The following is a 26693-nucleotide window of genomic DNA, read 5'->3' on the forward strand; positions in this document are numbered from 1 at the left end:
AGTTTACCCATCAATGGGCGTCTTAAGTCCTGATCTCTTGAAGCAAAGCCTTGTGCGAGTGACGGGGTGCTCTCAGGAGAAGGGAAGCAGGAAGGAGCTGGAAAGGGTGTGGTCTCGTGGGAGACCAGCCTCAGCATGATCCCATGGGAGCTCTCCCACCTTGAGGCAAGGAGGCCGGCCTTCTGTGTGCTTGTGTCCATTACTCACTGGCTGCATGCAGGGTGCTGCATGGGTGGGGGGGTGTGAGGGGCTAACTCCTGGGTGACGGAACTCCCATTAGGCTGAGGACAATTCTCTGGGTGAGAAGGGCACGCGTATGCATTTATGAACATTTTAGCAGCCAACAGGGCAGCAGGAGGAGGGTTCACCTGCCCAGTGAAGGGCATCTGGATGGGCACCAACAGTGTCCACAACATTGGGTGGCTTGGGAGGGGTCATACCCGGTGTTTGCAGAGGTAAAGAGGGACATAAGGCAGATGGGACTGGTGCTGACAGTCTCTGAGCTGGGTTACTCCATTCACGCCTCCAGATCTGTTGTCCACCTTGCCCTGTGCCCCTGGGTAGACATTGCCTGGGCTCCCTCACCCTGGACTGCCGCTGACCGCAGCTGGGACTTGCTGGCAAGGGACTGCAGGCTGAGAGAAGAGGTCCAGGTCTTTAAAAACCCTGCCTCTCTAGGTCACCGCTGGACAGGGGCTGTATTCTTCTTGAGGCCGGAGCCCTTGTCCCTCGGGGGCTTTCCTGTTGCTGAAGCTCTCGTCTGGGCCCCTAACAGCCCTCCACTGCACCTTGATGGTTCTCTTAACCCTCCCCAGGCTTTCCTGACCAGTCCCTACCCCTAACTCTCTCTATTGATTCCTTTGACTGTCCCATCAGTTAGGAGAAGGGAGGCAATTGGTTCTGGTCTCTTAGGCCAGTGCTTCTCAAACTTGACCGCTCGCACCCATCACCTGAGCATCTTGTCAAACACAGAGTCTGAGTCAGCAGGTCTGGGGAGGGGCCTGAGATTCTGCATTTCTAACAAGCTCCTAAGTGGTGTCTGTGCTGCTGGCCTGGGAACCACTCTTTGAGTAGCAAGGCCCTGGGCTTTTTGTTGTAGTGAGAGGCATGGTCTCTGGTTGGGGTGAGGAAGATGGAAGGAGGGAGGAGGGGGCAGGAGCTCTGCAGACTCCCCAGAATCCTGCTGTGGGAGGTCACATGGCTGAGAGGCTTAGAAAGGGTGGTCTTAGATCCAACAAGTACTAAGACATTACTTTCAAGACTACTAGAGAATCCTTTTTAAAAAAACCACTGTGACGTAACGCAGATATAAAATACACTAAGTAACTGTTTGGGGAAATAATTATTTATTTCAAAAATGTCAGAAGCTTTGTGTTAATGGATCCCCACCCCCAAATTTTTGTGAGCAGTAAACATTTACCAGTCTCAAAACACACATGATGACATACAATTTAGGTTTACAGTGTTTTTAAGCACTCCCTTTCTACGTGCATTTTTAGATCCTATAACATTAATTTAGGTGACACCAAATCAATAAAAACTTAAAAACTGATGTGTGGGGTTTATTTTGCAGTTCTATCAAATAATACGTTTGCATGTATTATTTATTTGTAATAAATTGATTAATACATTTGTATTAATATTACCTATTTTGAGTTGGAGGTGATGTTTCGGCAGCCTCAAATGCTATCCAGGGGCACAGCGATGCCTGACCTCTGTGCAAGACAGACCTCAGGTGTTCCTCATCGGGGCCTCCAGAGCCTCGGCTGGCCTCAAAGCTCAAAATTTATGTGCTTGTAAGCCTGTGGTTCAGTCTTGAGCGTGCATCAGAATCACCTGGCAGGCTAGTTAAAGCACAGATAGCTGGGCCCCACCCCCAGGGTCTCCACTTCATCTGGGGTGGAACCAGAGAATTTGCACCTCTAGCAAGTTCCCAGGTGATGTTGATGCCACTGGTCTGAGGACCATGCTCTGTCATCATAAGCGAGATGTGCTGAGTCACCATAAGATGATCGAGACACCGTGAACTGGGTGCTCAACAGCCATGGGGAGTCCATCCTGTGCTCAGGCTGTTTCTAGAGGGCTCACAATCGCCACAACAGGGTAAAGAACAGATCGGCACAGATCATTTCATATTCCTTTTCAATTCCTCTGCTTCTCTATCAGGTAGGTACCCATGCTTGGTATCCTAGCCCTTGGCCCTCTTGAAACATTTTTTCCCTCCTAGCTCATTCTCTCTTCCTGGAGTTCAGAGAAATGGTTAATCCTGAGAAAGGAAACCGAGGACTGAGTTTTGTTAGTCCTGGCAAAAACTCTAAGACATTCCTAGGCACAGACTGGTCAAGGACAACCAGGCCACTGCTTCTGAGAGGAAACGGTGCTTACCGGTACAAAGCAAACCTTGTTTTTTAAAAAAACGATGGGCTGTCCCACAGGATAGAGGGAACGGGGTGGATGTGTGTCCCACCACTCCTCCCCTCCCCCCCCCCAACCAAACATCTGTCGTAAATTCTTTCCAATTTCAACAAACAATTTTAAAAATCTCAAAGCTTCTAGACTATGTCCTGGTTCTTGGCTCATATGCCCTCAGCAACGTCACAGCATTAAAAGGAAATAACCCATTACTCTTCCATATCCCACTCCCAGCAATTAAATATCTATATCCGAAATAACACTGCTCTCAAATGCTCTGTACATCACATCTAGTTCGAAAATTCCATGTCTCAGGCTCATTCATTTTCTTTCTTAGAAAAAAGAAAAGACAACTGTATGATGAAGAGGTGAGTTTTGACCTCTCACTGGAATTAGGAAGCACAGGTCTGGGATTAGTGCAACAGGTTCCAGGGCAGATGGTCAAGGGGATGCTGAGGTGTGTGAAGATGCCACCAAAGCCTCCCTGCCCTGCCAGGTGCCTCCAGAGATGCTTCTCAGCCTAGAAAACAAAGACCTGAGAAAAAGAAGACGAGCCCTACTCCACTTGTTTCGTGCGCTAGTGAATTGTCAGTGTTTCTCAATGTGATATGTCACAGTTTATCTTCCTCCCAAGGGGCTTTGGGCGAGCCCCCCAAGGTGGCTAGACCTTCTCCATCTCAATCTGCTGGTGGTAGTGACCAACCTGCCGCTGGCCAACATTCAGCTTGTACACGGAGCTCTTGCGCTGGCACCTGCGGTAGCCCCACACGGCCCCCATGCCCGCCAGGAACAGCAGCAGGCACAGGACCGTGACAATGGTGGCAACGATGGGGCCTCTGCTGAGGCTGGGACACTTATCCCCTATGCAGGGCTCCAAGGTTGGAAGAAGCTCCTCGCTTGCACCTGGGCCGGGGACTTCCTGTCCCAGGAAGTCCTCAGACAGCAGGTATGGAAAGGTATCCTGGACCTCAGGGGCAGTGATTTCCATTGGAATCTGGGTGGCCGCCATGACAGTTGAGGGAATGAGGTCCGACGTCTTTTGGATGGTGGTTGTCACCATCTCCAGGATAGAGCTGGTGAACTCATAGGGTAGGGTGGACATGGGAGGCTTCTCTGTGGCATATCTCCAAGGAACAGTCGACTGGTCCCTGGTCAAGTCACCACCCCCCTTGCTGGGACTCTCAGTTTCAGACACACTCATGGGTCTGAGAGCCAAAGCTTCTACACCTAGTGTTTGAGTTGGAAGAACTGAACGATGGGTTGTGTCCTCACTGAGTGTGAGGGTGGTACTCCTGGGCTTCTTAACTTCCACAAGAGCAGGCTGATTGGGTGTAACTAGGACAGTTTCTTCCAGCCCTACTGATTGATTGCCCTTGTCCTCCTCTTCCTCCTCTTCTGCCTCTGTCTTCCTCCAAGCCCCATCGGTCACAGGGTAGCCATCTAACCAGGACTCATCGCTGCTGCTCACCATTGGGTCACCTGCCTTGCTGTCATTCCTGCCCACAAATGGCCCCAAGGGACCATCAGTGCTGCTGTAGATGACCCTGGTTTCTGGCTCACCTGGGGCCAATGTGGTGCCACTGTGGTTGTCTCCAGGAGGAAACTGCTTTTTGGTGTCCTCATCCATCTCCTTTTCCAACTCAGGCTTGTGGAAGGTCTCAACAGGAAACCAGAACATGTACTTCTGGTTTTGTCGGGATCCTGGCAGGTCTGTGGGGACACCGCTCCCAGTGCTGGGCAAACCTGTAGTTGGCGCAAAAGCTGTATCCTGGGCTGTGTCTTCTCTCCCCACAGAAATAGAGACCAGATGGTCCTGCTTTGGAGCCTCCTCAGAGGTTTCTGCCTGACCCCTGTCCTCCTCTGCCTCTGTCCGGGAATCCTCCATGAGCTCTCTGAATGACACAGATCTGTCATCAGGAAAATTATCTTCATAGTCAATATGTACCTCACCCCCGTCTGGAAGGAAAGAGGGAAAAGCCTCATTAAGTCCGAGGTCACAGAGCCAGCGTGGAACACAGAAAGGGAAACCAAAAGCATAAGGACTGGAACAAATGAAATAAAACTGTTATTCTCAGATGCTATGACTGTATCACAGATAAACCCAAAGAACCTATATACAAAGTGTTAAACAAATTAACAGGCAAGTTTATCAAGGAAACTGGGTCTACAGTCAACATAAAACATCAACTGTATCTCTATATACCAGCAATAAACAGAAAACAAAAAATTTAAAAGATACCATTTGCCATAGCATAAAAACCCCCCAAACTCCTACGAATAAATCTAACAAAAGATGTGTAAGATTTCTACATAGAATGGTACAAAGTATTTCTGAGCAAAATTAAAGAAGACTTAAGTAGTGAAGGGCTATCCTATGTTAGTACAATGGAAGTGTAATTGTTAAGCTGTCAGTTCTGCCCAAATTGATCTATGTAGATTTAATAAGATCCTAATAAACATCTCAGACATTGACAAGCTGATGCTAAAATTTATGGAAATGCAGAGGGCCAAGAATAGACAAGGAAAAAGAAAAGCTGGAGCATGCAAACTAAAAGACTTCAAGATTTACTATAAAGCTGGAGTACTTTTTAAGACTGTGTGTGGTATTGGCACAAAGACAGACAATCAAATTACATTAACTTTAAGAACTTCTGTTCATCAAAAGCCACCATGAAGAGAGTTAAAATGCAAGCCACAGAGTTGAAGATAATTGCAACACATATAGCCTCCAAAGGGTTCCAGAATTTACAAAGAACTCCTACAAATCAATAATAAATAGGCAGGGACTTCCCTGGTGGCGTAGTGGTTAAGAATCTACCTGCCAATTCAGGGGACATGGGTTTGATCCCTGGTCTGGAAAGATCCCACATGCCGCGGAGCAACTAAGCCCGCGAGCCACAAATACTGAGCCAGCGTGCCACAACTACTGAAGTCTGTGTACCTAGAGACCGTGCTCCACAACAAGAGAAGCCACCTCAATGAGAAGCACCTCAATGAGAAGCCTGCACACTGCAACGAAGAGTAGCCCCCGCTCTCCACAACTAGAGAAAGCCCACGTGCAGCAACAAAGACCCAAGGCAGCCAAAAATAAATAAATAAATAAGTTAAAAATAAATAAATAAATAAATAAATAGGCAGACAAACCATAGAAAAGTTGGCAAGATACTTGAATCAGAACATCACAAAAAGGATATCTAAATAGTCGTTTAACACGTGTAAAGAGGCTCAACCTCATTAGTAATAGAGACATGCTAATTACAGCCATAATGAAATGCCATTTACATAGCACCAGAATGGCTAAAATTAAACAGACCGACAATCCCTAGTGTAAACAAGGATGTGAAGCATGGCAATTCCACTCCTAAGTATGTACCCAACAGTAACGTGTGGACATGGGCACCAAAAGACATGCACGAGCATGTTTATAATAACCAGAAACTAGATACACTTCAAATGGCCATTAATTGCAGAAATGACACATACATTGTCGTACATTCATACAATGAAAATCTGGACATCACTAAAAATGAACCAACCCATGCTTCCCACTACATGGAATCTCACAGCCATAAAATTGTGCAAAAGAAGCCGAGCACAAAAGAGCACATTCTTTTGGGGGTACTGGCAGCATTCTACTTCTTGACCTGTGTGGTGGCCAAATTTCTTTATTTTTTGATAATTTATTAATCTGTTCCCTTATGATTTGTATGTATGTTTTTTCAAACTTTCTAAAAATTGAATGAAAGATCTTTAAATTCTATAGTGGTTTACAATTTTCAACAGTTTCACACACGATTCCATATAATCTCATAATAACTCTTTTATTTTTTATCTCCTACCCCTATGTTGCCCCTCCCCCTTCCCTCTCCCCACTGGTAACCACTAGTTTATTCTTGATATCTGTGAGTCGGCTTCTTTTTTGTTTTATTCACTAGTTTGTTTTATTTTTTAGATTCCACATATAAGTGATATCATTGTATGTAGGTTTTAATTAAATAAAAAAGTATCTTTTGAAACTCTGATTTGCTCTTTGTAAGACTTCTGAGTTGTGAGATGTGCTGTGAAGTATCCTGAATCCAGCTGAGTGAGAAGGAAGACGGGCCACACAGGCAGGAGCCCAGAATGTAAGGACAGCTTGGTGAGGTAGGAACCATGCTGGTTAGGAAGGTCTCAAGTAGCTGTGTCCTCAGAAGAGAGCAGCCCGCTGAGCTTGCCCTTCTCAATGGTCTTTGAAAGTCACATCCTACTACAAGATACAATTATTTTATTTTTAATTTATTTTTAAATTTTTTGGCTACAATGGGTCTTCGTTGCTGCACGTGGGCTTTCTCTAGTTGCGGCGAGCAGGGGCTACTCTTCATTGCGGTGTGTGAGCTTCTCATTGCGGTGGCTTCTCGTTGCAGAGCACGGGCTCTAGAGTGCACGGGCTTCAGTAGTTGCGGCAAAGCTCGGGCCCAGTAGTTGTGGCGCACAGGCTTTGTTGCTCTGCAGCATTTGGGATCTTCCCGGACCAGGGCTCAAACCTGTGTCCCCTGCATTGGCAGGCAGATTCTTAACCACTGCGCCACCAGGGAAGTCCAAGACGTGATTATTAAATAGAAAGGTTTCCTATGCTATTGTGATATAATAACATACATATTTGGTCTTTGGTTCCCGGCACAGAGCTCCTAAAACCCTTGGAATTTCCTGAGTGATAGGGGTGACAGGAATATTTTTTGTTACGCGTAACAAGTTTCTTTGACCATACCTGAGTTATGTTAATGAGGTGACTCTGTGGGCCCCTAGAGAGCTTCAGGATGGGGGCTGGTTGTCAGAGGAACCAACACATGATTAGAGGGTTGGACCTTTCAGCCCCACCCCCACCTAGGGAGAGGGGCTGGAGATTGAGCTGATCGCCAAGGCCAATGATTTAACCAACCATACCTATATAATGAAATCTCCATAAAAACCCTTAAACTACAGGGTTTCACGAACTTCCAGGTTGGTGAATGCATCCAACGTGCTGGGGAGGAATACACCCCAGGTTCACAGGGACAGAAGCTCCTGTCCTCGGGATCTTTCCAGACCTTGTCCTATGTACCTCTTCATCTGGTTATTCAACCTGTATCCTTGTAATATCCTTTATAATAAACTGGTAACTATAAGTAAAGTCCTTTCCTGAGTTCTGTGAGCTGTTCTAGTAAATTGTCAAACCTGAGGAGGGGGTTGTAAAAACCCCCAATTTATAGCCAGTTGGTCACAAGTCCAGGTGACCTGGATTTGTGATTGGCATGTAAAGTGGAGGCAGTCTTGTGGGACTGAGCCTGTAATCCATGGGTTCTGCACTAACTCCAGGTAGGTAATGTTAGAATGGAATTGGACTGTAGGACGCCCAGCTGGTGTCCAGAGAGTTGGAAAATTGGTTGTTGGTGTGAGGGATCCCCCTCCACTGCCCCCCACCTCACCACATTTGGAGTTAGAAGTGTTCTGCAGGTGGAAACAAAGCTCAGGAGTTTCCCCCTACTTCACTCTGCACCTTAAAAAGGGCAAAATGCAAAGATCTCCAGCACCAAGGTCTGGATGGAATGCTGAGGTGTGGTGCGTTCCTGGGCTCTGAAACTGGATTAGTGGGCATTTGGTTTATTCTAATAAGTCTCCTTATCTTGCTTATTTAATGACTTGCAGAGTTATAAACACATTTAAAAATCCTTTCTGATCTGCTCCTAAAATTTAAGCCCATTCATTTTACTTTTCATTATTATATTTGTGACCTTTGATGTTACTACTATGACTCGATGAAGGCTGCTTCATAGATACTAAAACCCCCATCGGGTGGAAGAGGTTAACTACATGATGACCAGTCTGTAGCCATGACATAAGCTGCCACAATTCTGAGAACTGGCCTCAAAGAAATGGGAACAAACTGACCCTGGAACTGAAGATTAACTGTACCTAAAACAAGATGATGGTGGTCAGACGATTGGTGGATGACCAATTTCAAGATGACAGTCAGAGCTGACTGTGCTGTTTCTACACGTAGCCCCCTCCCTCTGCCTATAAAAGCTCTTGCCCACTGATTGTCAGTGGAGGGAGTCGGTCTTTGGACAGGAGACTGCCCTCCCCTCTCGGTTGCTGGCCTTTGGAATAAAGCAAACTTTCCTTTCCACCAACCTTGCCTCTTTATTGGCTTTTGAGCGGCGAGCAGCTGGACCCACTTTAGGTAAGTATTTGGCTCCCAACCTGAGACTGTGCTCTCGCGATATCTGGCTCCCGGGTTTTCCCGACCAGAGCCGCTGCCATGAAGACGCGCCGGGATGGTTGCGAGTAGCTTGCTGCTCGTGGCTCGCTGGCCCTGAGAGGGGGTTTGGGAGGACGTTCCTAGCAGTTGTCGAAACTATTTGTTTCGGGGCTCCTCCCTGTTTCTTCCCAGCTTGGCACTGGCTGCCAGCGTAAGCTTTCCCTTGGTGGAACGGAAAGATGCCTCCGGACGAGCTGACGAGCTCCAAGACCGAGGTAAGTCCAGTGGTGTGCACCCGGCAAACTTCTCTTTTGAGCACCAGGTGCTATTTGGGCATTTTGCCAATTGGTTCTGATGTGTGTCTGACGTTGAGAACCGTTTGTGAGCACTGAGTGTCATTTGGGCATTTTGCCAATTGGTTCTGAGGTGTGTCTGAGGTTGAGGACCGTCTGTGTTGGGAAGTGTTTGTTTGGGACTCCATATTGGTCATCCTCTCAGAGGGTTTGTGACAGTTCTGTCTTCTGGTGTGTGGACAAGTCCTCTCTGCCTTTGTATCCCCAGCACTCAGCGTGGTGCTTGGCACATAGTAGACACTCTGGAAATATTTGTTGAATGAATAAACGCGTGAGTGAAGAAGTGAACAAGTGAGTGATGGAAGCCCGTTTTGATTAAGCTTGATTCAGTCTGGAAGTCCATCAGCCAGGGCATTATTTGGTGCATGACAGTAGCAAAGAATGGTAAACAACCTCTTAGTCCTAGGACTGAGCATAATCAACGTCGGCTAAATTCCTTCTCCCATGTAACCCAGCCCATGAGCTTCAGAAGTCAAAAGGCACCTGGAATATGGGCAGGATGTGAGCCATTTTTCTCCTCCCCCATACCTTCTTGTGCAGGAAATACTGGCCTAGCGTATAATGTTAGAGCTGGGGATTTGGGATAGGTCTGCCCACTCTTGCCTGGTGGGCCTGCCTTGACCTGGACCCTTATGACCAATCTGAGCTGTGTGTGTGTGTGTGTGTGTGTGTGTGTGTGTCTGTCTGTGTGTCTGTCTGTCTGTCTGTCCGTCCGTCCATCCAGAGGTTCTGCCTTCAGAGCTCCCTGAGCCTAGAGCATCCCTGGATGGCAGCCCAGGGCCCAGAGCCAAGCTCTTCCTGTCTGCCCAGGTTCTCAGGTCAAGGTCTGGCTCAGAAACAGGCTCTCACTGTGTCACAGTTTCGCCAAAACCTCAAATGAAGACACAGACACCAACTGTTTACAAAGAGTCTACTCATGACAAAATATCCCAAGCCTGTTTTTCCCTTCTTGAGTAACAGTAAAGTTTGTTGCTCACTGAATGTCAACCCGAAAATTACACTCTGCCTCAAGATGGGGAACATCAGCCCTTTGCCTGCTGAGGTGTAATTTCTCTCCCCTCCCTCTGCTCCCCTGAGTCTGCGCTCTCCTCAGCCAACCCTCCAGCCCTCCCCCACGCTCTCCTGAAAGCTGGGCTGGCACAACACTGGGCCTTCTGATTTAGACCAACGGGTCCAGGAAATGTAAACTTCATGGGCTCTCTTGGCAAAAACCAAGTCATTCCCTGTGTGTTTATATTTAATTGTTACTTTAGGAAAACCAAAGACTACACATCAATAGAAATCAGGAGTAAAAAGAAAAGGGTCGCCCAGGTCGTGCCTTTATCAGGGGCAGAAGTATTACAGGCCGGGCCCTAGAACCCTGGGCTCTCCCAGTGCTGCCACTTTTCATGTTTTTTCATGTTGTTGCATTTATGGAAGCTTACACATGCCTTCTTTTTCCCTCTGGTCTTGGCTACGCAGCCTTTAAAAATAGTAATTTTGAAAAAGACAACCAGACAAGCCAAAAATAACCACTCGTTCAATGAACCTCTGAACAAATATGGCAATATTGACAAAGAAATTCTAAATTCAGTCCAGTCTCTGGCTTTTATTCTATGAAGGAAGTCTAGAAGATGGAGGAAAACAGAAATGGAAGTTAACTTAAGAAAACAAAAGATGGGCTTTAGAAATGAGGGAAAATAGCAAAGGAACTTCGTGAGGGAACAGCTAGTTTACAAAGCAAGCCCTGCACTGCCCTGATGCTTTTTAGAGGCCCCTGGAGAAGCACACAGCCATCATAAAGATGTTGGAATGAGACGTGCCTGGTTTTAATCTTGGCTCTGCTTTTTTTTTTTTTATTAATTCTTTTTTTATTTTTGGCTGCCTTGGGTCTTTGTTGCTGTGCACGGGCTTTCTCTAGTTGCAGTGAGCGGGGGCTACTCTTTGCTGTGGTGCGGCGGCCTCTCTTGTTGTGGAGCACAGGCTCTAGGCACGCGGGCTTTAGTAGATGTGGCATGTGGGCTCAGTAGTTGTGGCTCGCGGGCTCTAGAGCGCAGGCTCAGTAGTTGTGGCGCACAGGCTTAGTTGCTCTGCGGCATGTGGGATCTTCCTGGACCAGGGCTCAAACCCGTGTCCCCTGCATTGGCAGACGGATTCTTAACCACTGGACCACCAGGGAAGTCCCTTGGCTCTGCTTCTTTCTGGCTGTCTGACGCAGAAAGTTACTGAACCTCTCTGTTCCTCAGTTTTCCCATCTATCAATTGGAGCCGGCCATTTCTACTTTCAGACTTGTGAAGATGAAATGAGATAAAGTGTATAAAACTCCTCTTGCAGAAAGGAACATGAGGAGACTTGGGGAAGATGAAAATGTTCTGTATTTTGGTTCTGGTGGTGGTTTCATGGGTGTACACATCTGTGACAACTCAGAGACTTTTATATTTTAAATGGTTACTGTTTATTGTATGCAAATTAAACCTCAGGAAAGTTGTTAAAAAAAACGAAACAAGGACAAAAAACAACTCCAAAACAGAGATGACATGGAACAGGTTTGGCATGGTTTACGACAGCTCTTTTCTCAGTGCCCAAATGGGGAATGGGTCTTGTTTCCACAGCTGCAACAGACCAGGGAAGGGAAAAAGAATAGCTGTCCATTTGTTGTTGGACTCAGAGGTGGCAGGGCTGGTAGAGTGAGGTCAAGCTTGGTGTCACTCACTTTCCTGATCCTACAGACCAGAAAGCACAAACAGAACCATGGAGCTTGGAGTGGAAAATCTTAAAGGCTTTTCAGAGCCTGTCTTAGCAGATACCCTTTGTCAGGGCAAGTTGTCTTTTTTTTGGCCACGCCACGTGGCATGTGGGATGTTAGTTCCCTGACCAGGGATTGAACCTGTGCCCCCTGCAGTCAAAGCTCAGAATCTTAACCACTGGACTGCCAGGGAAGTCCCCAGGGCGAGTTTTAAAGGAGGATCAAGGGGCAAATCAGAGAGCAAGGGTCTATGAGTCTCTCCCTTCCTGGGGTATCTGCAGACCAGGGTAGAGGCCATAGGACCACTGGCTGCTGAGTTAGGAGAGGGCAGAGGTGTTGAAGGCAATGAGCACCCAGGACAGCAAGTAGGGGAATGGTCAGTGTGCCCAGGGAAGCACGTGTGGTACCATGGTCACGTGGCCAGGGGTGGCCACTCGGAGTGCTGGGAGGTCAGAGACTATTCCTAGGGTACAAGTGGCCAGAGATGGATATGGCCTTGAAGATATGGGACTTGGTATAATAAGAAGCCCAAAGAAAACCACATATAGCATGGAAATCTGCGCACGTGCGTAAGGAGCAAAGCACCAGGATTTGTCTATAATTAGGGCAACAACCAATCATAGTTGGATACCAAGAACATTAGAGAGGTATGACAAACATTTCGTGCTGCCCAACTGGGAATGGAAACCAACTGTGGATTCGGGTAGGAGAATGGAAAACAAAATGGCCAGACCCAGACCTGGACTCTGGGAACCAAAGCTAGAGAAATACCAACACGCAGAGGGGAGAAAATGGCAGTTTAAGAAGTCCCCACCCATTCAGGTTGATGGTCAAGGCTAAAGTCCCTGTGCTAAGTGAGAGATTTCACCAGCACCACTTGAGGCTGGACCATAAGGTCGAGGTGAACATACAACCTGGGTGGGCAGTGTGTGCCTGAGGCACCCTCCTGCACTGGCCACTCACTGACCACCCAGGTGGACGTGCCCCTGTGCATTCATGCCCACTCACCATTCAAAGTTTAAATTTCATCACGCTCATTCAGGCAGTCCCCAGTTTACTGATTTTTCTTTAAACCACTGCTCTCCTGAACTGATGCTTTAATAAGCAACTAAGTTCTCCACTGTAGTGGATGCTGTCGGTGCTCATGTCCCCTTTCCCAGACCAGTGCACCCATCCCCCAGCTGCTGTGAGCGATGGCAGCTGAGGGTTCACAGCTGCCACTCCTCTGGAGGACTGCCCTTGGAGAAATGGGAGCCTCAGTTAGGGGGGTTGCAACCCGCCTTGCCCTCCGTGCACAGCAGCCTGCAGCCAATGAGAGACTAATATGGAGGAACTCAGGCCAGTCCCCTTGCTTCCAAGTGGGACCAACCCTGTGGTGCAATTCATGCTCCCCAGCTCCCCAAGGGATCAGGCAAAGCAAGGATCCAGCTGAGGCAACATCCTTAACTCCTCCCTCTCACCTTCCCTTCCTCCCTTATTCCCTTTCTCCCTCAACAAGCCATGGACATCTGAACAGGCTCTGCTTTTAGAGAATCTAACCCAAGTCATCTAGCCAGTCTTCAAGATGCCCAAACAGTGACAAATTTGAGTGGAACAGTCTTCCTAGTAGCCCTGAGCTCCTAAGCCCCTGCAGTCTCTGAGACCAAACTCGTGTGAGCCCCAGGTTCTTTTGTCTTGACTTCCATGGCACCCGAGCCTTGAGGCTCTCTGGGCCTGAAGAGGTCATGAGGGGAATAAGGGGCAGGGACCCCTGGGGCAGGTTCTGCTAGAGGGGTTGGGAGCGGGCTCCAGCACCTCACAGGAAACATAAGGAAACGTTCTGGGCTGGGGGCAGGGGGGTCTTGACAGACAGCCACATGATGTGTAGGGAGGGTTGTGGGCCGAGCCCAGTGCAGAAGTGACAAGTGCTCCCTGGAGGCGAGGGGCAGCTGGGGCCACAAGTCTGGAATGCTTGGGAGCTACACGTTAGAAAGTCCCCGGCTGCTTGCCCACGGGGTCTCCACCAAGTCCTAAAGCCACACAGGCCATGCCTTTCTGGAAGGATCATTTGCTGTCTCCAGAATCTGAGATGCCCGCTGGCAGAGACCAATTTCTCACCCAAGTACTAGACAGCTGAAGTCACAGACCGCCTTTGGTTATCTGTTGTACAGGAAGCTGGAGTCAGTAACACACAAGGGAGCAAGGAGCCAGCGTCGCACAAATCCCTTTAGATCCTTCAGTGAGGGGCCTAATACCCTCCTCCGTCAGCGCGAGAGTGAAAGGGAAAGAATATGGTCTGAGCTCAGACCATATCACAGGTCCTGTTCTGAGTGAGGTACTTCCCATCTTAGAATAACAAAAGCAAGCAAGCAGACAAAACAAAACAACCCCTCCACCTCTCTGGCCCCCTGATCCTCCTGCAGCTCTACCCTCTGCCCCTCCCCACTGCCGCCCCAATCCTCTCCGTGAACAGCAGAAGTTGTCTGCCTTGGTCCTCTTCCTCACTCCAGCTCATTCCTGTGCTCGCTGCAGTTCCGCCCAGGTGCATCCCACTCCCCAGTTACACACTGAAAACATGAGGCTACCAGAACCTTCTTAGGCTGTGAAACCAGTGCGCACTTTTTAGCTTCCATTGACTGGACCTGTGCAGACTTTGAGCACTTTTTCCACCTGGGAACACACACTTCCTTTAAAATTTCACCTGGGACACCTCGTTTTCCAGCTTTCCCTTTTACCTCATCATCTACTGCTTCTCTGTCTCTCCTAAGGTATTCAGTTTACTAGTTTCCTTTAGGGTTGGGACAGTTTTGCTCAACGTTGATTACACAGTACCTGGGACCCTGCCAGATGAAGGGAGGGGGACAGAGTGAACGAATGAATGGCCAATAGACCATAGAAGGAATGTTGTTGTCCAAACCAAGATGAGTCCAACTCCAAAACCCTTGTTCGGCCCACCCTCTCAAGATGACTTTTCTCCAACTTGAAGCAGTTCCTTAATCAAAAAAAGTTGGTGTTCACTGGAAAAATACACGTAAGGTGGAGTCAAATACCTGGTGACAATATTCTTGTAACACACACACACACACACACACACACACTTATAATAACACAGATACTTTAAATGTTAAATCTACAGAGTAATGAAAACTATAACGGTCTGTATATTCAGCTAAGTGTAGAAACCAGAATTCCTGCCCAGCAGCTGAAAGCTCCAATGACTCTGCTTTGCAGTGAGAAAATAAACACCATTTCAGACACACAAAACCTTCATTTAGTTCTCATTCTACTGGGGCCAGTAAACAACCCATTTGAGTGGTGGGTGTGCCTCGTGGGATGGTGTAGCCTCGGTGCCTCGCCAGAAACCCAGCCAACTCACTGACACCTCAGGGTGAGTTTGGGTCTGCTTTGAGGTGACACATTCAACAAGCAGGAAGTCAGGTCTTATGCCTCATTTTCTCAGACAGGTGAATCCATCAGAACTGGCAGGAGCTCCTGCCTGCCACAAAGCAGCAGCAACAGAGGAAAGTACTAGAAAATGGCTCAAATTGTGTTTCAGGGACTTGTCCCACTCTGTAACTTTGTTATTAGTATGTGACAAGCAAGTAGGAAGTTTTTAGAAGCCTTTGTTACAATTTGACAGGGGAATTTTATGTCTACTTAAGGAAAATTTTTATTTGTATCTAGAATATCTTTCCTTTAGTTTTATGCTAATTCATTTTTATTGCATTTTTACTAACGTGTCAGTCTATCAATAACAAGAAAACAAATTTTTAATTGTGCACAGAGAGTTTGAGACAACAAAATCTCACTATTCATCAAAAAACACTCCAAGAGGAAAAAATAAGCCACAGGATGAGAGAGAAAATTTCAACACATTAAGAAAGTTTTCATAACACGACGACCCAAAACCTATGGGATACAGCAAAAGCAGTTCTAAGAGGGAAGTTTATAGCTATACACGCCTACCTAAAGAAACAAGAAAAATCTCAAGTAAACAATCTAACCTTACACCTAAAGGAACTAGAGAAAGAAGAACAAACAAAACCCAAAGTTAGCAGAAGGAAAGAAATCATAAAGATCAGAGCAGAAATAAATGAAATAGAAACAAAGAAAACAATAGCAAAGATCAATAAAACTAAAAGCTGGTTCTTTGAGAAGATAAACAAAATTGATAAGCCATTAGCCAGACTCATCAAGAAAAAGAGGGAGAGGACTCAAATCAATAAAATCAGAAATGAAAAAGGAGAAGTTACAACAGACACCACAGAAATACAAAGCATCCTAAGAGACTACTACAAGCAACTCTATGCCAATAAAATGGACAACCTGGAAGAAATGGACAAATTCTTAGAAAGGTATAACCTTCCAAGACTGAACCAGGAAGAAACAGAAAATATGAACAGACCCATCACAAGTAATGAAATTGAAACTGTGATTAAAAATCTTCCAACAAACAAAAGTCCAGGACCAGATGGCTTCACAGGTGAATTCTATCAAACATTTAGAGAAGAGCTAACACCCATCCTTCTCAAACTCTTCCAAAAAATTTCAGAGGAAGGAAGACTCCCAAACTCATTCCACGAGGCCACCATCACCCTGATACCAAAACCAGACAAAGACACTACAAAAAAAGAAAATTACAGACCAATATCACTGATGAATATAGATGCAAAAATCCTCAACAAAATACTAGCTAACAGAATCCAACAACACATTAAAAGGATCATACACCACGATCAAGTGGGATTTATCCCAGGGATGCAAGGATTCTTCAATATACGCAAATCAATCAATGTGATACACCATATTAACAAAGTGAAGAATAAAAACCATATGATCATCTCAATAGATGCAGAAAAAGCTTTTGACAAAATTCAACACCCATTTATGATAAAAACTCTCCAGAAAGTGGGCATAGAGGGAACCTACCTCAACATAATAAAGGCCATATAAGGCAAACCCACCGCAAACATCATTCTCAATGGTGAAAAACTGAAAGCATTTCCTCTAAGATCAGGAATGAGACAAGGATGTCCACTCTCACCACTATTATTCAACATAGTTCTGGAAGTCCTAGCCACGGCAATCAGAGAAGAAAAAGAAATAAAAGGAATACAAATTGGAAAAGAAGAAGTAAAACTGTCACTGTTTGCAGATGACATGATACTATACATAGAGAATCCTAAAACTGCCACCAGAAAACTACTAGAGCTAATTATGAATTTGGTAAAGTTGCAGGATACAAAATGAATGAACAGAAATCTCTTGCATTCCTATACACTAATGATGAAAAATCTGAAAGAGAAATTATGGAAACACTCCCATTTACCAGTGCAACAAAAAGAATAAAATACCTAGGAATAAACCTACCTAGGGAGACAAAAGACCTGTATGCAGAAAACTATAAGACACTGATGAAAGAAATTAAAGATGATACCAACAGATGGAGAGATATACCATGTTCTTGGATTGGAAGAATCAATATTGTGAAAATGACCATACTACCCAAAGCAATCTACAGATTCAATGCAATCCCTATCAAATTACCAATGGCATTTTTTACGGAACTAGAACAAATCATCTTAAAATTTGTATGGAGACACAAAAGACCCCGAATAGCCAAAGCAGTCTTGAGGGAAAAAAATGGAGCTGGAGGAATCAGGCTCCCTGACTTCAGACTATACTACAAAGCTACAGTAATCAAGACAATATGGTACTGGCACAAAAACAGAAACATAGATCAATGGAACAAGATAGAAAGCCCAGAGATAAACCCATGCACGTATGGTCAACTAATCTATGACAAAGGAGGCAAAGATATACAATGGAGAAAAGACAGTCTCTTCAATAAGTGGTGCTGGGAAAACTGGACAGCTACATGTAAAAGAATGAAATTAGAACACTCCCTAACACCATACCCAAAAATAAACTCAAAATGGATTCGAGACCTAAATGTAAGACTGGACACTATAAAACTCTTAGAGGAAAACATAGGAAGAACACTCTTTGACATAAATCACAGCAAGATCTTTTTTGACCCACCTCCTAGAGAAATGGAAATAAAAACAAAAATAAACAAATGGGACCTAATGAAACTTCAAAGCTTTTGCACAGCAAAGGAAACCATAAACAAGACGAAAAGACAATCCTCAGAATGGGAGAAAATATTTGCAAACGAATCAACAGACAAAGGATTAATCTCCAAAATATATAAACAGCTCATTCAGCTCAATATTAAAGAAACAAACAACCTAATCCAAAAATGGGCAGAAGACCTAAATAGACATTTCTCCAAAGAAGACATACAGACGGCCACGAAGCACATGAAAAGATGCTCAACACCACTAATTATTAGAGAAATGCAAATCAAAACTACAATGAGGTATCACCTCACACCAGTTAGAATGGGCATCATCAGAAAATCTACAAACAACAAATGCTGGAGAGGGTGTGGAGAAAAGGGAACCCTCTTGCACTGTTGGTGGGAATGTAAATTGATACAGCCAGTATGGAGAACAATATGGAGGTTCCTTAAAAAACTAAAAATAGAATTACCATATGACCCAGCAATCCCACTACTGGGCATATACCCAGAGAAAACCGTAATTCAAAAAGACACATGCACCCGAATATTCATTGCAGCACTATTTACAATAGCCAGGTCATGGAAGCAACCTAAATGCCCATCAACAAACGAATGGATAAAGAAGTTGTGGTACATATATCCAATAGAATATTACTCAGCCATAAAAAGGAATGAAATTGAGTCATTTGTTGAGACGTGGATGGATCTAGAGACTGTCATACAGAGTGAAGTAAGTCAGAAAGAGAAAAAGAAATATCGTATATTAACGCATGTATGTGGAACCTAGAAAAATGGTACAGATGAACCGGGTTGCAGGGCAGAAGTTGAGTCACAGATGTAGAGAACAAACATATGGACACCAAAGGGTAAAACTGTGGTGGGGTGGGGATGGTGGTGTGCTGAATTGGGCGATTGGGATTGACATGTATACAGTGATATGTATAAAATTGATGACTGATAAAAAAAACAACAACAAAACAACAAAAAAAAGAAAGTTTTCATAAAAAAGAAATCCAACATTAACGTAAAAAGTCAATTAGAGAAATGGGCAAAAATCTTGGACAGACACTTACTGAGTAAATGCTAATAGTATCCGATTAGATAAGTGCTTGGGTAGAGACATGGGTTTTACACGTCACCATGGAGTAGTCACCAGATAGGTAAAAAGGTAAAAAGTCTCACAATCCTGAAGGTTGGTGAGGATGCTGGAACAGAGCTCTTATACACAGCTGTTGGGAGAGTAAACTGGTCAAAACACTTTAGAAAACTCTCTGGAAGCATCCACGTAAGCTGGACACACACCTACCCCATGGGCAGCAACTCCACTGCCAGGAACCAAAAGAAATGTGTTCACATGTGAAATGAATGATGTGGAGGAGAACGATCACCGCAGCGTAAATTTTTGACAGTCAGAACACGAGAACAAGCCAGATGACCACCAGCAGAAATAATGGGTGGCGTATTCACACTATAGATAGTAAACTGCAATGAACACAAAAAACCACAGCTCAGGCAACAACATGGATGAAGCTCACAGACAAGACAGCACCCTAGTCTCATCATGGTTCTCCCATAGGATCTGCCGGACATTCTGGGGACCAACTGTCCTACAAATTCAGTAACATTGTGGTGCTGGAGTCATCCCCTTCTATAGCGCCAACCTCCGCTTGGTACCCAGATGTCATGGGGGATCAGGAAGGTGGGCCCTGAAGGAGTCTTGGGGAGAAAGGAACCCTATGAGGTCAGGGAACAATTCAGGGTCTGGCATGAGGTCCATGGTGTAGGAGTCATAGGAGAGAGTGATTTCTGCCATTGGGAGAATTCCCAAGGGGGCTGGGCAGGGGTGGGATGCAGAAGCCTCGCCCCCAGGCATACGATGATGATGGAATGGGGACATCTGGGGGAATCAGATCAGGTTTCGGGAGCTAAATGCCCACCAGGAGTCTTTTTAGCCTCAGCTATAATTTTATTCAGACTCACGGGGCAGCCCAGGGAGTAGAGCAAGACAGCAGGGCAGCAGCAGAAAATTCTCATCAGGAGGAGCAGTTCATACAGCTGTCCTGGAGTTATTTTCCTGCTTACCTTTCCCGCAGGCCTGGACCAGGCCATACCACTCCCCACAGCTGTTGCACAGCAAGGTGAAGGCTGTTTCGTGCCGGCCCGTCACGTGGCCGGGGGCACACAGGTACAGCAGCTCATCCCCCATCTCCAAGCCCGTGTGGCCCTGCAGGATGGTGTGTGGGAAGGAAGGTGGGTCTCCACACGGCTTCTCTGAGGACAAGGAATCACAATAAGTTTTCCCAAACTCTGCAGAACTTTTTCAGCCTGGGAGGAAAAAAAAAACTTAAAAAGCAACCCCTTGGGACTTCCCTGGTGGTCCAGTGGTTAAGAATCCTCCTTCCAATGCAGGGGACATGGGTTCGATCCCTGGTTGGGGAACTAACATCACACATGTTTTGGGGCAACTAAGCCCATGTGCTCTAGAGCCCATGCACCGCAAAGATCCTGCATGCTGCAACTAAGACCTGATGCAGCCAAATAAATAAATATTGAAAAAAAAGAAGGCTGTAGAGGAAGTAAAATGGAATAATATAAAATATTGGATTAATCCAAAAGGAACATAACAATAGAAGAAGAAAAACAGAAAGCAACCCCTTCTCCCCCATGGGTGTTGCCTGCACCTTAAACTGAGATCTCCTTTACCGTGGCATCCCCAGGACCTGGCAGAATGCCTGGCACAGATGAAGCACTCAAAAAATACTTGTTGAATGAATAAATGTGCTACAAAGTGCTACAACTTTGTGTTTTTATTTATTTTTTATTTTTTAAAAAAAGATTTATTTATTTATTTATTTATTTAGCTGCGTTGGGTCTTCGTTGCGGCGCTCGGGTTTCTCGCTAGTTGTGGCGTGTGGGCTCCAGAGGGTGTGGGCTCAGTAGTTGCGGCATGCAGGCTCTCTAGCTGTGGCCCACAGGCTTAGTTGCCCTGTGGCATGTGGGATCTTAGTTCCCCGACCAGGGATTGAATCCACATCCTCTGCATTGGAAGATGGATTCTTAACCACTGGACCACCAGGGAAGTCCCACAACTTTGTATTTTTAAATTGCCAGGCAATATTATCCTCTAATGTTTCCTTGAAAGGTGGACCCAGAGACAGTGCCCAGCAGCAAGTGGTACTCTTTGTCAAATGCTGAAATATTACAGACTGTAGAGTAGAGGATGCCTCTCCCCTCCCCCAACCTCGACCCTGATGGTAACACTGTTACCTGTTTGGTATTTACAAATAAATACTGATAGAGATGCACATACGTATACTACATATGTAGCTGTCTGTGTGTGTGTGTGTGTGTGTGTGTGTGTATTTATTATTTTTTATTGGAGTAGAGTTGCTTTACAATGATGTGTTAGTTTCTTGCTGTACAGAAAAGTGAATCGGTCATACGTATACATATATCCACTCTTTTTTAGATTTCTTTCCTATTTAGGTCACCACAGAGCATTCGGTAGAGTTCCCTGTGCTTACAGTAGGTTCTCATTAGTTATCTATTTTATACATAGTAGTGTATATATGTCAATCCCAATCTCCCAATTTATCCCACCCTCTTCTTCCCCCCTTGGTAACTGTAAGTTTGTTCTCTACATCTGTGACTCTGTTTTTGCTTTGCACATAAGTTCGTCTCTGCCATTTCTCTAGATTCCACATATAAGCGATAATATATGATATTGTGTGTGTGTGTGTTAACATAAACAGGATTACATCATATTTATTACCGAGTACCTGCTTTTTAAAAAACTAATAAACTAATTTTTGGAGCTGGTTTAGGTTCACAGCAAAATTGAGTGGAAGGTACAGAGATTTCCCATGTTCCCGTCTCTACCCAGGCACAGCCTTCTCACTATCCTGTACCACAGTGGTACATTTGTTACAATCCACGAGCTTACATTGACATGTCATTATCTCTCAAAGGCCACAGTTTACATTTGGGTTCACTCTTCATGTTCTACAGTCTATGGGTTTTGATTGTATAAACCCAATCTATGGGTTTTGAATATATAATTATATATATCCGCCATTGTCGTATCATACAAAATAGTTTCACTGCCCTAAAAATCCTCGGTGCTACACTTATTCATTCCTCCTGACTCCTGGCAACCATCAATCCTTTTACTGTCTCCCTAGTTTTGCTTTTTCTAGAATGTCATATAGTTGGAATCATTCAGTACGTAGCCTTCTCAGACTGGCTTCTTTCACTTAGTAATAAGCATTTGTTTCCTCCATGTGTTTTCAAGGCTTGATAGCTCATTTCTTTTTAGCACTGAATAATACTCTATTGTCTGGAAGTGCTACAGTTTATTTATCCATTCACCTACTGAAAGACATCATGGTTGCTTCCAAGTTTTGGCAATTAGGAAAATAAGTTGCTAATAAACATTCATGTACAGGTTTTTGTGTGAACTTAAGTTTTCAGCTAATTTGGGTAAATATCAAGAACTGTGATTGCTGGATCGCATGGTAAAAGTATGTTTAGTTTGGTAAGAAACTGCCAAACTGTCTTCCGAAGTGGCTGTACCATTTTGCATTCCCACCAGCAATGAAGGAGAGTTCCCGCTGCTCCACATCCTTGTCAGCATTTGGTGTCATCAGTGTTCTGGATTTTGGCCATTCTACTAGATGTGTAGTGGTAAATCATTGTTTTTTGTTTTTTGTTTTAAATTAATTAATTAATTTGGCTGTGTTGGGTCTTCATTGCTGCACGTGGGTTTTCTCTAGTTGCGGTGAGCAGAAGTTACTCTTCGTTGCGGTGCGCAGGCTTCTCATTACGGTGGTTTCTCTTATTGTGGAGCACGGGCTCTAGGCGTGCGGGTTTCAGTAGCTGTGGTTTGCGGGCTCTAGAACATAGGATCAGTAGCTGTGGCGCACGGGCTTAGTTGTTCTGCAGCATGTGGGATCTTCCCAGAGCAGGGCTCAAACCCGTGTCCCTGGCAATGGCAGGCAGATTCTTAACCACTGCACCACCAGGGAAGTCCCTCATTGTTGTTTTAATTTGCATTTCCCTGACGACATATGATGTGGAGCATTTTTTCATATGCTTACTTGCCATCTGTGTATCTTCTTTCGTGAGGTATCTGTTCAGGTCTTTTGCCTATTTTTAAATTGAGCTGTTCATTTTCTTAATGTTGAATTTCAAGAGTTCTTTGTATATTTTGAATAATAGTCCTTTAGTAGACATGTCTTTTGCAGATATTTTCGCCAGTCCGGGGCTTGCCTTTTCATTCTCTTGACACTGTCTTTTGCAGAGCAGAAGTTTTCAATGTTAAGTAAGTCCAGCTTAACAGTTACTTCTTTCATGTATTGTGCCTTTGGTGTTGTATCAAGAAAGTCATCACCATAAACAAGGTCATCTAGGTTTTCACCTATATTATCTTCTAGGAGTTTTGTAGTTTTGCATTTTACATTTAGGTCTGTGATCCATTTTGAGTTAAATTTTGTGAGGGGTGTAAGGGCTGTGTCTAGATTCTTTTCTTTTGCATGTGGATGTTCAGTTGTCCCAGCACCTATATTAAAAAGACTATTTTTGCTCCATTGTATTGCTTTTGCTCCCTTGTCAAAGATCAGTTAACTCTATTTATGTGGGTCTATTTCTGGGCTCCTACTCGATTCCATTGATATTTGTCTGTTCTTTCACCAGTACCACACTGTATTGATATCTGCATCTTTATGTCTTTTAAAATTTAATTTAAAAAAGATTTTATTTTATATTGGAGCATAGTTGATTAACAATGTTGTGTTAGTTTCAGGTGTACAGCAGAGTGATTCAGTTATACATGTACATGTATCTATTCCTTTTCAGATTCTTTTCCCATTTAGGTTATTACAGATTATTGAGCAGAGTTCCCTGTGCTACACAGTAGGTCCTTGTTGGTTATCTATTTTAAATATGTGTACGTGTCGATCCCAAACTCCCAATCTATCCCTCCCTCTAAGTAAGTCTTGAAGTTGAGTCATGTCAGTCCTCCAACTTTGTTCTTCTTCAATTATGAGTTAGCTATTCTGGGTCTTTGTCTCTCCATATAAACTATAGAATTAGTTTGTTCATATCCACAAAATAACTTGCTGGAATTATGACTGAGATTGCATTGAATCTATAGATCAAGTTGGGAGTAACTGCAGTGGGATTATCTGGGCTGCTCTCTGCAGCCTCCTCAGACCTGCCCAGCAGCCACTTGAGCCCGCAGGGATGTTCCAAACCCAACTCATTCTCTGAAGCACTAGGACAAGGGCTCACCCAGAGCTAGTCTCCCCAGAACCACTGGGATCTCAGATTTGTAGCCCGTGCTCCAGCTGTTTTCTCTGCAATGTCCTCTTCTCCTTTCCCTAACCATTATCCCCACAGAACAAAATCCTTCAAATTCCACCTCAGCTGCCACTGCCTCAGGAAGTCTCCCTAATTACGTTCCTCCTTTGTGCCATGGAAACTCATTCATCTCTTGCTTGTCCTTATACACCGTCAACTCCTTGAGGGTGGAGAGGAGTCCTCTATCTCTATCTACCTATCTATCTATCTATCTATCTATCGATCTACCTACCTACCTACCTATCTATCTATCTATCTATCTATCTATCTATCTATCTATCTATCTATCTATCTACCTATCTATCTATCTGAAGCACCCACAAGTCTGCACCCTGCTTTGCGTTACCCTGGACAAATAAATGAAAAATTGGCCAGTGCCAGGTCAATGGTAAAGAGTGCAGACTCTTCCACACTCCCTCGGGAGACCCTGAACTGGATAAATTCTGTCAGCTGCTCAAAGCATTGCAGTTCATTGGTTCCAGTCTCCCATCATTGCTGGAATTTCCCCAAAGCCAATCTTGAGGCACAGCGCCTTCTCAAGCAGACCTGGGAGGTGGCTACTCTCAAAAATTCCTGCTCACCTGAGAGGTGAGCATTTAGCTCTCTTTTAATTTTTGGCCACACTGCAGCTTGGGGCATCTTAGTTCCCTGACCAGGGATCGAACCTGTGCCCCCTGCAGTGGAAGTGAGGAGTCTTAACCACTGGACCACCAGGGAACTCCCTCAGCTCTCTTCTTGAAGACATGAAGGGAATCATTCCATTTCTATTTTTAAGGGAGATACAGGTAGGAGTAACATATGCAGGGAGGTGAAATACAGTGCTAAGAAGGTGAGGTGGGTTGGCGGGGAGAGCAGGCAGGCCAGCCCTGGCTTAGAGGGGGAGAAACAGAAGTACACCCTTAGTGAGCCTTGGGTGCTGCAGCGAGAAGGTGAGAGGAGACCTGAAGCCTCCAGACGCCATGCTGTTGACTCCACAGACAAGCTGCCAAGAGAAGCAGAGCCAGAGAACCCAAGTGCAGGCAGCTCATTTCATCAGCATCCAGTTGGTTAAAAATAACTTCACTTATTAAAGTGAGGTCACCACAGGGCTGGAAATTCACTGTCAGTGAAACAAAAATACTGAAAGGAAACAGAGAAACGTCTACATTCATGGTGAACTTTATCCAAAAAAGAAACACAGGAGGAAGCTGCCTGAACATTCCACAGGCTGTTTTCCTTCTGGGCTCTTTATGAGGCATATGTCTGCCATTTTTGGAGTTAGCACCCTTCATTCTTCCTGTCTTGCCGAAGAGAAGCAGCAGCCCAGGGCTAGGTGCAATGAAGCATCATCAGGAAAAAGGCAACCTTTAGAGGTGATACTGCACCCGGGTGTCTGCTGAACCAGACCTCACGTGCACTCCCCAGGAGCCTCTTCTCGGCTTCTTACCTCCCTTTGGCACACATATTTCCCTTGGTGAAGTATAGTTGATTTACAGTGTTATGTTAGTTTCTGGTGTACAGCAAAGTGATTCATGTATACACACACACACACACACACACACACACACACACACACACATACACATATACAGAAGGACCTTGTTGTTTATCTACTTTATATGTAGTAGGTTTTTAAAAATATTTATTTATTTGGCTGTGTTGGGCCTTAGTTGCGGCATGCAGGATCTTTCGTTGTGGCGCGTGGGCTTCTCTCTAGTCGTGGCGTGCAGGCTCCGGAGCACGCGGGCTCAGTAGGTGCAGCGCGCGGGCTTAGTTGCCCCGCGGCACGTAGGGGTCTTAGTTCCCCGACCAGGGATCGAACCTGCGTCCCCTGCATTGGAAGGTGGATTCTTAACCATTGGACCACCAGGGAAATCCCTATATGTAGTAGTTTTTATCTGCTATTTTATATATGGTAGTTTGTATGTGCTAATAATCTCTAATTTACCCCTCCCCCACCCCCCTTCCCGTTTGGTAACCATAAGTTTGTTTCCTACGTCTGTGAGTCTGTTTTTATTTTGTAAATTAGTTCATTTATATCATATTTTAGATTCCACATATAAGTGATATCATAAGGTATTTGTCTTTCTCTGTGTGACTGACTTCACTTACTGTGATAATCCCTTGTTGACCGCCTACAAGGCTCCCCTGAGGAAAAGTGAAGAGCCATCTGGGAGCCGTTTACGTGCTCTTTCTAAAGGAGGAAAGGCAGAGGAACAGGGGCCAAGCTCTCTCTGAGGGATCGTGGGGAATCCATCCTGCTTTTCTGGAAAGTCCAAGAGAGAGCAGCCCTCTGACCCTAATCCCACCTCAGCATGTGTTCCTGAGCCCCTTCATCACCCATCTGAAGCCTCCTCACAAGTCAGGCCCTGTTGGACCAAGACTCCAGTTTCCCCCACCCAAGCCTCTCCCTGTTGACCTGGAGGGGAGGGGAGGCGGGCAAGCTAGGCTCAGGCAAACTGCCCTGGATGCGGGGCTCTTGAGCACTTTGACTCAAAGACACCCACAGAGGGCTCACTTGCTAAAATGGCATCAGTCCTTACATAAGCTGATAGGCATCATGAATTTGCTTTATTTTTTTGTTT

The 26693-nt window shown here is 45.2% G+C and overlaps 1 protein-coding gene across 1 annotated transcript in view; it reads right to left on the reverse strand.

Annotated features, from left to right (window-relative positions):
• Positions 1–1364: 1364 nt before the first annotated feature.
• Positions 1365–26693, reverse strand: part of SUSD5 (sushi domain containing 5) — a 47057-nt gene continuing 21728 nt past the window's right edge. Inside the window, exons 6-7 of the mRNA XM_059940578.1 lie at positions 19855–20043; positions 1365–4368 (exon numbers count right to left, since the gene is read on the reverse strand). Coding sequence (XP_059796561.1) covers positions 3074–4368; positions 19855–20043 — 1484 coding nt within the window. The 3' untranslated portion in view covers positions 1365–3073. The remainder of the gene's footprint in view (positions 4369–19854; positions 20044–26693) is intronic.

Source organism: Balaenoptera ricei, chromosome 11 (genome assembly GCF_028023285.1).
Source record: "Balaenoptera ricei isolate mBalRic1 chromosome 11, mBalRic1.hap2, whole genome shotgun sequence".
Taxonomy (NCBI): Eukaryota; Metazoa; Chordata; class Mammalia; order Artiodactyla; family Balaenopteridae; genus Balaenoptera; species Balaenoptera ricei.